At 37.3% G+C, this 13,874-nt stretch overlaps 1 protein-coding gene across 1 annotated transcript in view; it reads left to right on the top strand.

Moving 5' to 3' along the window:
- The window catches only part of SEMA3A (semaphorin 3A), a 169,876-nt gene that overhangs the window by 36,928 nt on the left and 119,074 nt on the right, over window positions 1-13,874 (top strand). Inside the window, exon 3 of the mRNA XM_086611182.1 lies at window positions 12,947-13,104. Coding sequence (XP_086467308.1) covers window positions 12,947-13,104 — 158 coding nt within the window. The remainder of the gene's footprint in view (window positions 1-12,946; window positions 13,105-13,874) is intronic.

Genomic DNA, 13,874 nt, shown 5'->3' on the forward strand with positions numbered 1-13,874 from the left:
GCTTGAGCAAAAAATGATTCTCGTTGATATTCCACTGGAGCCTCAGAAACATAAAACTTTCATTATTTCTCTTCTCTGTTGCAAAATTCCCCTGAACTTTATTCCTGATGCTAACGCTGAGGATAATGATGCTATTGTGGTGATGCAATGAATAAACTATCATTTCTTTAGACTGATGAGACACCTAGAATCAGTGGTGTGAACTAGATCTCCTTTGTGCTAGTATGAAGAGAAAGGAAAAGAATAAAAAAAAAAAACTGTGAACAGATGAATTTTTAGCATGATAGGCAGTCACATCAGCTTTCCCCTCCTCCCTTCATGTTTAATTTAATTGAACAAAATATCATTTTTTTCTGTTACTTTTGGAACAGTATTTTCACTTTTCCAGTTGTAATTTTTATGCATGTCACCTCCTTCTTACTGACATTTGCTGCAGAAGGTGGGAGGAGATGTGACTGGACATGCTGCAGTTTGGCCATTTCAGCTGATAGCATTCACCAAGAACCCACTACAAGCTGCTTCAGGTGGGACTGGCTGAGTGTGCTTGGAGTCAAAACATCCTAAAGTTTCTTTTGATTATCTTTGAATCCCTTTCTGGGACTGCCTTAAATAGAGCCTGATGCACCAGGTGATTTGGTGTTCAAACAAATCCAACTATATTTACATTGACATGTCTTTAAGCAAATGAACTTGTGCTCAAGGGTCAAGCATCACGAAGTTGTATCCAAATCTTGTCATGCATTAAGCCCAGCCAGACCGCAGGTGCTACCTGAGTGCTGATAATCCACTCACTTTCCCTCTTCCATCTCTACTGGAAGTTGCTGACGGGTCTTTCTGAGCTTCACTTAAAAGATGAACAAGTTCACGTCAAATATGGACAAGTTATTTCAAAACAAAAGGTATTTAGAAGGAATTAGGGGCTGAAATGCTCTTACGGAAGATGGATTCAATCAGGGTGAAATGATGCTGTTTGCAAATACTTCCACTCACCCAGGGAGGCCCCAAAGTCTTTGAGGAGGGGAGAGAGAGCGGGAGGATAGTGAGTCAGGGAGGCCCCATCAGCAGCCACAGAGCGTGGTCCAGGTAGGAAGGGAGTGACAGCAGCTATTTTACTCAATTACATTTCATGTCTTACAGTTTGACTTTTCTTCTCAAGACTTAAGTCATGGCTGCACTTTCATCCACACGTGACTAGGTGGGAAATATGCTGTCTCCAACAACAGCCAAAGCAAACACATAATACGGACTTTCCATAATAGAAATTCTCCATAGTAGGAGAAGATCATAGGATTAGGTCAATCAGATAGTGATAGTTCCTCAGAATGCTCTCTAAATCTCCTACAATTTGAATTTCAGGAACTTGGTGAGCTAGAGGCCGTATATCTAAATTTAAAAGCGTTTCAAGGATTTCTTTTTCTTGATTTTATCACTTTATCCCTTGAAACTATAAACAATTCTACCATCTGCAACAGCCCATGTCGAGAACTTCCACGGCTTAACTGTGTGTTGTGTGAAGTGGATTAAGACATTTTGGAGATTTTAAAACTAGTTCAAACACTTTACGCTATAATTTCTTGGTGTTAACAGAATTACAGTTCAAAGTTTGCTTGCATGTCATGAAATTTTAGATAGAGATGCACTACTCCCAGCACCTTTGGAGTATGTTCAGAATCCAGAAAATTAATGAAAACATTGTATTTAAGGTTTATTTTCCCTTTTGAATCTAGTGGTTAATTAGAAATTTCTTATTCCCCATCTGAGTGTGTAATAATTGGAAAAAAAATGAAAGTAGAGCTATTTTGGTTTGTGTAGCCTGAAAGAAATTTAAAACTTTGATTGATAGAGCAGCATTAAGCATGAGAATCATAGAAATCATGAGGAAATTCACTTTGAGTTTAGAAATGTTATTGGAGGCTTTGCTGCTCTTTCATTATTAATTATTTTTTGTGACATTTGGATGGAAGGGAGGAACTGGAAATTCCGTTGTACAGAACTGAACCTAACAGATTGTTGGTACTGCTGGAAGCATTTGATAAATAATATTAACTAATTTTAAGTAATATTTTATCTAATGGACACTAAATATATTCTCCGGGTGGCAGCAATCACATTATTTTATCCATGGTGTAACTCCACTAATTTTCAGAAGGGTAAATTAAGAACAAAATTGGGCATCATCATTTACTCTATTTTAGCACTGAATTCTGTGCAAGGAGGGTTAGTGGTTAGAAGTGTCTCCTTCCTTTTGCTGCAATTAAGGTGCATTAGCAGAGCTGTGTATATCTGTATGTGAGCTACACAGACTTCAACTGCAGCCAGTACTTTCAACCCCTTGAAATTCATCCAAACCTTCCCCTATGGATTAGAGAAAACAAGAGCTATCAGAAGAGAGAAGGATGTAAATCCAAGTATGAATTTTACTCATCTGTCCTATTAATGTAAAAAGACAGTTCCTGAAAGTGCAGGATATGTGATCAAAGTGAAGGGTGGATCCTACTCTGCAAAAACAAATTTTAACAGAAGGAGTGTTGATAGCTATGTCGGAAATTGAAAATATGAGGTCACTGATTTGTACCCATATAAGAAAAGCTGGACACAGTCCATCTAAGCCAGCTGCTATACAAAATATAGTGATTTACCTACAAGTAGAACTACCCCAAAGTCTATTTGCATCTTATTAATCACAGGGCTTTGAAGAATTGTTAGACAGATAGACACACGAGTTTCATACATTATTTTCAAGCATAAAAAGACTTGTTTTGAAGCAGGTCAAATGCATTTTTCATCATAAATCTGTCCGTGAAGTTCTGAAAACTGAAGTACTACTTATTTTGTTTTGTAATTCTGCATACACAGCTAATTTGCTAGGGAAGCTTCCTAACCCCATTGTGCATATTAACTAATTCACCTTAGTAAATAATTTGTGCAGTTTTAGATTGTCAGCTTAGTAATAAAAAAAAAACATCAAAGAAGGACTTGTTTGTTTTCAGATCAAGTCTACCTCTGTTGGATTTTCCCCTACATTTTTCAATAGTATTTTAAGCTGTAGAGAGGCACTCTCTCTTGCAGACTCCTATGCCGGTGAAGTTCACACCCTCACTCACTGATGGCTGACCCACTGCAGGTTGCCCTCAGTCTTTCACTGTCTCAAATTTGACATCTAAATCCTTCACGGACCTACTTCATAAGCCTCACCAAGAGTCAATGGTAACTTGGTTGTCAAATACCAAAATCACACTTGAAAATAGAACCACTGGGCTTTTTGAAAATTTCCCCTGATATCCCTAACAAACTTAGCGCCTCATATTTATTAACTCTTTTAAATGAGCTCATTTGTTTTTGAAGTACGTTGCTTTGGTACCTGAAACCAAGATTTCTGTAAGAGTTAGAAAAAACTTTAATACTCTTTGCCCTGCAAAAGGTATATACTTGCAGGAGAAAAGATTTTTTTTATCACAGTTGCAACTCCAATACACTTATCAACAATGTTGTTACTTTTGATTCCTAATTGTCTGTGGTATGTATGTGTAAAGACATTAACTGGATTTTGGACTTTCAGGTTCAGTTGTTTAGCATTTAAGATAAAGGACAGTGTTACTAAGAGATGAATGAGAAAAATGACCTTCTCACTAGGCCAGCTTTTCAGAAAGGAATTTTCTAAAACATCATGGTATTTTAAGTAGTTTGCTGCTAATAGTCCCCGAACGTCTTGACAGGTTTTGACATTACCCAGACAATTTTATTTTCACCTGAGAAGTTTTTTTCAGAAATAATGGTTCTTTGGAAGAGGAAGTGAATTTAACCTTCTCAAATTGTACTTGTCCAAAAACCAGTGTATAGACATTTTGTCTTTACATTGAGTATATCTGACTTTCATTCATTATCATGATTACGACAAAGTATAGTCAAATTCCCTGAGCTAACTTCAAAGTAGCTCGCCTGCTTAGCCTGATGTAACACCCTAGTCATTCAACATGCAGCTTCATCAAGGCACAATTAGATGAGGAACAAAATCAATTAATCTTTGCTAGCCTCTTAGCCAGTGGTTTTAGACACTACGAGCACATGAGTGAGTTTCAGGCTAGCTCAGGTGTGTCGCTACTGCAGCACGGTCAATATTTTGAGCAAGTAGGTGTGCCTATAAAGCAACGGTTCCTTTCCTGCTTTGCTTTTGTCCTGTTCATTAATTGGAAATTTGTATCCTGCTTTTTTTGGGAATAGCCAGTGAGTAAAAATAGTGCTCCATGCTGTGCTTGGATCCGACATGTGGATAGACCATGCAGAGGATAGGACGTGACAGTCTTCCCAGCTCGTCTCCACTTGGCCAACTGAAGTACATCTATGCTCTGGGAAAACAACTGTCTGTGCTGTTAGTAATTGAAAAGGTGTTCATGCCTCTGTGATATGATATTTAATGAGGCAAGGATGATACTGTTTGTAGTTGAGGTAATCCTTGAAGTGACACCTACCAACAATTTCGCTTTCTAGATAACCAGTACCAGTTCTGCTCGTTGAAGACCAACTTGCCAGCATTATCATACAAATAGCTGAGAATTGATGAACTACCAACTAGATCTGATAGTCAAGTTACTTAATGAATGGGATTTAGGTGTCTGTTTACCTGTGCTTGCTCAGATGGTGCAATTTATGGTCATGCAGTGCCGTGTTGAGCTAACCAAGCTCATTGAGGATATAGCAGCCAAAGTAGAGGGCTGAGTTAATATGCCTGCAGTGTTTCTACTATTTGAGTTAGCGTGTTTAGAAACCATTCTCATTAACTCAGTATTTTGCCATATTATTTTGCCACATTTTGTAAAACCTTGAGAATTATAGATGTTGTCCTTAACAGCTAGGGGCTCATTGGTACAATACATCTCTTCCATTATTTCTCCTGAGCATTCCTTATACCAGCACAAATGGGAGGTAGCAAAGATGTTACCTACTCAAATCTTAAGCCAGATAAATTTTCTCTTAGATATATAACTGCTTAGGAAAACCAGATCCTGATCTCTTTTTGCCGTCATATATTTCTGCCTGATTCATCACACATGAAAAAATCCTGTAGGTCATATTTATGTTTGTGATTTCGTAACAATATTGTGCTTAAATACTTGTCGAGTTCACAGTGAAATATGTGCCATACCCTTTCTCACAAAGCCAAATTCATAATATGGGATGTTAGAATAATTTTATGAATATATGAAATCAAGCTTTACAAGTCTTTGTTTAGCTCAATGTTACTATTTCTTATGTTTTATAAGAAAACAACTGAGCAATAGGGATAATCTGGATTCACTTCCAGAGACAAAAAGGACAAATAATGCAAACAATAAAGAGAAAACAGGTTAGCTTTAAAAATCTAAATGTTTTATGTCTTTGAAATATCATGTGACCCCTTCAATTATTCAAATCAAAAACACTTTAAGGGCTGTCATGTAGCTAAATAGCGCTGACATTAATGAGCTAAAATCTTCTCTCAGTTTTACAGTATAAAAAACATATGCATCAGTATTTTGAAGTCAAAGGAGTCCATGCTTGTGCCGGTGCAACTGAAACAAAACATCGGTGCAACATTCCTCCTTCCAAGTATCTGGTTTTAATCAAACTATACTCATGACCCTCACGTTTTCTTTGCTGCAGTGGAAGGTAGGCAGGAGTGTTTCATTTAAAATGCTTGGTTTACGTCATGAATGCACTAAAAACTGTATATCTTGTCCTAGCTACTTCTAATTGGTAATTTTAAGGAAAACATAGCTCCCCGAACTATGTTTCTGAACTACACTGTTCTCTCAGAAACAAAAGTTTTCTGGAAAAAAAGGTTCTGTTTTTTTCTCTTTGCAGTAGAATGTAGAGTGCAGTGAAACCAGGTGATTGGCAACTGTTATGATAAGGTAGATGAAGAGGATGAAAGCTAGGACTGATTGAACAGATGTGAGAGGCTCTGTTCCAATTGTATTTTGATTACTGATAAGATAACCCTCCCTTTTCTCCCAGTGATTTATCTCATTCAAATTACAATAACACTGAATTGCCATCAACAACAAATGCTGTGTAGTTTCAAGTTTATCTGGCTCATAATGTAGCAAAAAAACAAAGGTGCTGATTACAAAAGTTTTCACGTTACATTTCTAAAAATGGATAAACCACTTATTACACTCTGTGATCTCATACACTTTATAAACCTGTTTTTTGTTTCATTTCAGATAAAACTGAAGACTTTCTGATATTCTCAAGCAATGTAATTCTAAAATTATGTGAAAGCATAACTTTTTGAGGAGGGTTTTGGTGATTTTTCTGTATCTTTTTTCTCCTGCTCCTGATATGAAATCAAAAGCTAATTGCTAAAAATAATTTGGAAATATTGGAACAGTTTGAATGTTACTAAAAGACTAAAAGATAGCCTGACTAGTTAACGATGTAACAAAACAAAGATTTCTGTGATTATTTTTTTAAATTATTTATCTTTTATCTCAGATGAAATATTAAACAATGGCTAAATTAGCTGTCCTTTGTTTTAATTAATTGCGTTTGTAGGAGTTTGAATTATGCCATAGACTGTTAGCAAGATTCTTATTTTTTCTTAGAGTAGGTTGCTGAACCATTCTCCTCACTAAAGGCTGGATTCTAAGGTCCCAGTGCTGTCTGAGGTGTAGATGAAAGAAAGTAATTGAAGTACAAAGTAGTCGAATCCTGGGGGGAGTCAAAAAAAAAAAAAAAGTTATGCTTCAGGCCATTGGCCATGTTACCAAGCATTAAAGTTGGGATGGGTCAAACTTGCCTGACAAGCACCCATCTCAGTTAGCTCCTGTCAACTTTTATAATATGTGGAAATATCCCGCGGTGTGCATGGGAGCCATTGTCTCTTTCGGATGGAGAAGGGACTCACAGCAAATCTGGTGCCTTTTCCCTTCTTATATCCCTGGTTTTGCCAAATGCGTTCTGCTGGCTAATGCCTGGCAGGAAACTGTCTTGATTTCCTGCCAGTCCCTGCCTTTTCCTTAACTGTTTGACAGGGGCTGACTTCACCGTTGACACTCAGAGCAATAAAATGGGGAAGCTACAGGAGAGGTTGAAAGTTGAAATACCCACTTCTTTCCTTGCACGGTAGAATTAGCATCTTAGAATTCAGCAAATAATCACTCAAAGAGTAATGACTAATTCATACCCGGGATTATTTGGACAGATATACATGCTGATATACAGAACAGGCACAATATGCATCTGTGTAAGCAACAAATACGTGTGCAAACATGCAGCCACCTGACACTCCGTAGCCAAAGTAAAAGCCTGGCGAGAGAAGAAGGAAATGTTCTAGCATGACGTTGTGGGAGGCATTGCTCACAGTTCAGCACAATCCCTGTTTGATGGCATAATACGCGTTGACTCATCTTTTATCTACTTCTAGGAGATACACAGCGAGATCCTATCATTGCTGGCAAAGGAATGAAGGTTGAGAGTTTTGTGCAACCAGCAGCCCACTCGTTTGATTCACAAGCATGTTATGACGAGCAGAACTGCCTCCATAATCCAGTCACTGTGGAGTCACCAGTACTAGGACAGGGCCAGATCTGAATCCTAGTGAGGAAGCTGGGAGACCTTTTCTCTCATTTTCCTAGAAATTGATATGGCCCTTTGATCCTTATCCACAGAAATAATCTTGGCTGGCATGTTATTGTGAAGTCTGTAACAGGAAGGCAGGCCAGAGCTCACAAATTTTCTGACTTGTTACACAAACTCCCTCTTCCTAAACAGACAGTTTGCCTGAAAGCAGATAAGCAAAAAAATAAGATGGTTTTCTTTTGTTTTGTTCTCCTCTTGACAAACTCCGCTGAAGGAACACAGACATAAAACGAGGTTTGCAGTAGAATACCAACCATGGATAAAGCAAACCTCAGGATCTGCCTGACTGTATTAATCTGAGTTATAGCTGTGGTTTTTCTGGCTTATTCTTTAATGAAAAAAGTGTCATAAAAATAAACCAAATCTACTTTCCTTGTGCAAGCATATCTCCATGGATTTCACTGCAGGAATTTAGCCCTCTGTGCGTATGCATACTATTAAGTTGCGATTCCATTAGCAAATTAAATAATCGTGTATTAAAAGGAAGGCAAGAATTAAGGACTGGTTTTCTTCTGTAAATTTGCCAGCTTGGCCTGGCAAAGCGAATGCTCTGACACAAGTCAGACTGGATCAACAGAAACATCAGTTAATAGAAGAAAAGCCATACAGAGTCTAAAGAAAGGCACACTGAAAAAAGGTCAAATACTTCAAGCTTGGACACTGGCAGAGAAAGGCGAGTAAGATGGAGCAAGCAAGTCAGGACGGTGAATTAAGTGCTTAGTAGGGGAGTGTGGACCACAAACCTTGAGAAACAACCTCCAGTTGGTTTCAGTGATCATCACAAGTGAAAATTCATTATAATATGATGGGGTTTTAAGATATGGTGCATTTCAAACCGTTAGTTTTGGTCACCTGGAACACTCTTAATAAATGTGGGAAGTACCAATAACAAAAGCAATAAAGTCTTTATTCCCTTCAAAATATCAACACCCACTCTAAACTTACCTCATACAGCATTTTATAGACAATATTAGAGTCATAATGTGCAGTGGTTAGTGTTATAGGGTTCATTCATTCCTGTTCAAAACAACAGGCATGGCTACAGCTGAGGATGCATCAATAAGAAATAAGAAATTGCTCTCTGAGCAATTACTGAAGAAATGGTACTTGGCTGCAACATCTGGTGGACTAATGTTACCATCTTTGCAGTAAAAATAACTGGACAAAGCATAGAGGATTTAAAAAAATAACTTTAAGTACTGGCAACCATTATCTGTCTGCATAGGTCATGGATATGCCGACCTTTAATAAGAGCAACAGCAACAAAAAATGGAAAAGAATCAGGGTATGTATAGTAGACAGTATTAATTTAATTGACTTACTGAAAGAATTATATCATTTTCCTCTTGGCATTACAATGCAATCTTTGTTGTAAATCTTGGTTTATTTTAGCACTGATCAGCCATGTACCTTGCCATCGTGACTGATTGACATTTAACAGAATTGATGGCTGTCAGTGCCCTTCTGGGAGTGTGCCCCATCACTACTGTTTCTGTTATTCTCTCAGCGATGGTCACTGGCTGGATACTGAAAAGACACAGGATGGTAAACACTTTGAAACTAATTAATTTGAGGAAGTGGAATACTTAATTTGTATTGATTGTGGAAATGCCATTGTTTTGCTCTTCAACAGCCCTTTCCAGAATGTCATGTGAAGCCATATTAATCACTGGAGAAATACATGCAAGTTAGAATAAACAGCAAAGGAACTGCAGAAATTATTTAGCTTTTCACCTGTTAGTTCTGATGTAACTCAATCCTAATTGAATTAGTAGTGAATGAGAATCATCAGCACCCAAATGACATTTTTCTCCTCAACCTATATTCTCAACTTGATTTCTGTTAAATAGAAAGCTGATTTCGCGTGATTCGAAGTACACTGCTTGAAATATGCTTAGGCCTAATATTTTGGGTAATAGACTCTGGAAATCTGGTCATCTGGTGCAAAAGTCAATAATGGGACAATAGGACAGACACTGGAATAAAACCCAGGAGAAATGTCCTAATCTTAGAGAAGACAATAAAGAAGTAGTTTTAGTTTGATTTTAAATTGCAAGTTCCAAAAAAACCCGCACCAATTTTGCCTTTAACACTGTTGCATACTCTAAAGAGTCACAGAAAATGGAAAGAAAGAATAATATATATATGTTTCCCTGCACAGCTACACCTGGTCCTTTTAAGTTATACTGTGGGGACATATGAACAGTAAAGATGATGATGTAATTTACTCTTGGCCATAATAAACCTTAGACTCCAATGTTATGATCTGGCATTTTTCATGAATATTAGAAGGAAAAGGAAACATCAGAAGCTCAACATGAGCCGGCAGTGCACTCATGCAGCCCAGAAGGTCAACCGCATCCTGGGAAGTATCAAGAGAAGCGTGGTCAGCAGGTCAAGAGAGGTGATTCTCCCCCTCTACTCTGCTCTTGTGAGACCCCACCTTGAATACTGCGTCCAGTTCTGGTGTCCCCACCATAAAAGAGACATAGATCTGTTGGAGCGTGTTCAGAGGAGGGCCACAAAGATGATCCAGGGGCTGGAGCACCTCTGCTACAAGGGCAGGTTGCGGGAGCTGGGATTGTTCAACCTTGAAAAGAGAAGACTTCGGGGGGACCTAATAGCTGCCTTCCAATACCTGAAAGGAACCTACAGGAAGGCTGGGGAGGGACTTTTTACAAGAGTGTCCACTGATAGGACAAGGGGAAATGGGTTTAAGTTGAAGGAGAACAGATTTAGATTAGATCTCAGGAAGAAATTCTTCAGTACGAGGGTGGTAAGACTTTGGAATAAATTGCCCAGAGAAGTTGTGGATGCCCCCTCTCTGGAGGTGTTCAAGGCTAAGTTGGACAGAGCCTTGAGTAGCCTGATCTAGTTGAGAGGTGTCCCTGCCCATGACAGGGAGGTTGGATTAGATGATCTCTAAGGTCCCTTCCAGTCTATGCCATTCTATGATTCTATGAATATTTAGAACACTGCATTAGCAAAATCATATCAGGCTTGTTTTAAACCAAGTAGCTGTGTGCCTAATTGATCTTCTTTCCATTTATATCAGCTTTACATTTGTGTAACGTTGACTTCAGCAGACACTTTTCTTTATGCCACAGCCACAAAGGGCGGAATCATACCTGTGTGAGTTCAAACCAAGAAAGATGAAAAAATTACAAAGGTTTTTGACAGCTATATTATAAGAAAAATGATCAGACACAGATGACAGCAAAGCATTTCTAGCCAAGAGAATTCTAAGACAAGTTAAGCAATCAATCATCTGCATCATTCGCTATTGAGCGACTCGACATTCAACATCTGAATCAGTCATTACAATGTAAAGAGAATTAGTAAAGTCTCTAACAAAATGCAAATAAGTGAACTGGAGGACAATACAGTCAAATTCTAGAACTTGACAGGAAGCCAGAAGAATTATTTTGACAAGACTGCTTGCGGTGATTTGATTTCTTCTTGTTACATTAAAAAAAAAAAAAAATTAAAAAATTGAGAACTTATGTCTTGAGCAGTACAAGTTTTAAAAAGTATTCTGTAATACAAATGTATAGTTATATTTAGCCAGAAAAAACATAGAATAATGAAAAAAAATATAGTGCATGCTCTGACACTTTGCTACACTCCTACACAAATTAACTCTTTTCGGTGCTAGTGAGAGTTTTTCCAAGTAACTGCAAATACTGGGGCAAATCTAGCTTGAACTTTTAGTGTCATCTTTATCTTCCTTGAATATGTTGCCTACTAATTCTTGCCGTTATAGAGTATCAGCTTGCTTCAAAACGCACCTGGTATAAGTGAATATAAAATATAGGTTTAACATCCTAAACTGCAGGTGCTGAAATTCTGTAAAATCATGAGTACCACTGTTATATAAGTCCAAAAAAACCCCACCTAACATCTTCCTCGTTCTAGTTAAAATAAAAGCAGGAAAAAAAAAGATGGAAAACGAGTTTAAAAAGAAAATTAAGCAGAAGCTTCTATTTTAACAAGAGATTCACCTTGATTTTTAGCAGCATAGGGGATGCTATCTTATGCTCAGTCATCAGTTGGAGTAATGGTGGAAAATGAGAGTGATCTTAACCAAAAAATCCTAGCAGGTAGCTGCAATGTTAGGCAAATCCTAGACATCCAAGCATTTGGCAGCTGTTTTGGGAGGATTGACACGCATCCTTGACTTGCACTTACAGCAGAGCTGACACAAATGTCAAATGCCCGAAGGTCTGGCTGTGCCCTTTGGCCATCAGCCATTGGATCCCAATGTATTCACTCCCTTTCTCATCTGTCCTCATGGGTACTGTTATGGGGAGCTGCACTGATGTTGGTGGAACTGCTCCTGCTCCTAAAGCTGCGTATTTGCCTCTGTACATCACCAGGTCAGGACTTGAACCGTGTAGGATTTGTCATCACAGGGAAAGCTTCTTATCAATGACTTTCTATTGCAGACATGCCTTGCAATGATAGAGGTGGTTTGGCTTTGGTACTGATATCAATGTAGGCAGACTTGAATTAAGAAAGACTGTTTTCCCAAAAGTCTATATGAATATGGTCTGTATTATGTTACGAAAAAAATATTTTAAGCCATTTCAGGAAAATGTGTAAGTCTTTGTTAATGTTTGTGAATAGGTAAGAGGATTCTGTGGATTCTTGTACTTAAAAAAAATCCTGCCCTTGGCATTTTGATTCTCTGTGAGGAGTATGAGAACTAGAAAATTATTTTTAAGTTTAAACAGAAGCAGAATTATCTTCTCTAGTTTTATTCTTGTGATGGATAAACACAACTCCAAGCAAGAGAACAACATACTGTCTGTGTCAGTAAGAAGGGAAGATAATAATATATGTAAGAATAGATTGTACATGTTATTTTACCTTGTCAACTCATCATTCTTATCCCCTTTCTCATAACTTACAGATCTGTATGAAATAGTTTTGTATGTTGGAAATAGGAGATTTTGTGTTCAGATGTGGTTTTTATCGTCTGGTTATGCTCAGATTTATCCTTATAAATCTCATTGATTGAACAAAATTGAACATTTTCCAACAGTTGATGAGTTACATGGATAGAATTTTACCACCTAAAACCTCATACAGGATTTTAATTGATTTCACTGATGTTTTGACCTTTGTTTATGTAGAGCTGAATCTCTCAAGCAGTTTGGGTTTGAGTACTTGAAATAAAAACATTCACGGGCCCAGGTACATAACACTTTCACTAGTTTCTACTCCATAAATATAAATTCGTAAAATGAAATCCATACAAGTCAAAATATAAGTCTGTATTTTATTGGACTATATTAACAAAGAAACTATTATCTTTATCTTACAGAAATGTTGGAATCCAACAATATAATAAATTTCAATGGACTAGCTAATAGCTCCAGTTACCATACATTCCTCTTGGATGAAGAACGGAGTCGACTGTACGTTGGAGCAAAGGATCACATATTTTCTTTCAACCTGGTTAACATCAAGGAATATCAAAAGGTACTTTCATTCATGTTTCATACAATGTAAATATATACTTTTAATGTTACTACTCAGACTATATTGGGCACTGTATGAGTTATGTAGTAAGTGTTTTGATGTCAGGAATGCTATTACAACAAAAATATTTTCTGACTCTATGAAGAAAAATTTATAATGAGTCTATAACCTCTCACTGTATAATCTACAATGCCTTTTTCAGACAATGAAAAAATAAATTATAAGTGAATAAACCAGCTATTTCCCAAACAAGACACTTTCATGTTTACTGCTAAAAAACCTATGACATAAACTATTATGACAGTTTCCGCAAAACCGCCTTATTATTCTGTATTTGTTTGCAGATAAAAAGAAGCTGTTAGGGAGTCCGAGTGTTGATTTCTGTCCTTTAACCCAGCACTTGTAGGCACTCTGCTTCTGCTGCTTTCAAACCAAAACAGATTCAGTATTAATAAAAGAGGAATAGGTCCATAAAAGCTTGCCATTCTTGGTGGAGAGTGTAATTTTCCAGTAAAAGTTGGTGACAAATTAAAAGCTGACAAAGAGTTCAGTGATGTTCTTTTGTTGGTGTGTAAATAAATAATTTCATTTTTTGTTTATTTTAATAAGACAAAATGCTAAGAAGATAAACTATGAGATGGAGGTTTGATTTGTTGTATTTAAGTATTTTGATGGCGCATTTTAAAATCCAGAGAGTACCCTTTTATGAGAGGTATATTGCTTCAATACCCAGGGATTTTTTTTCTTGGTGTTCCTGACCTTTTGCCCGT

Source organism: Tauraco erythrolophus, chromosome 4 (genome assembly GCF_009769465.1).
Source record: "Tauraco erythrolophus isolate bTauEry1 chromosome 4, bTauEry1.pri, whole genome shotgun sequence".
NCBI classification, from domain to species: Eukaryota; Metazoa; Chordata; class Aves; order Musophagiformes; family Musophagidae; genus Tauraco; species Tauraco erythrolophus.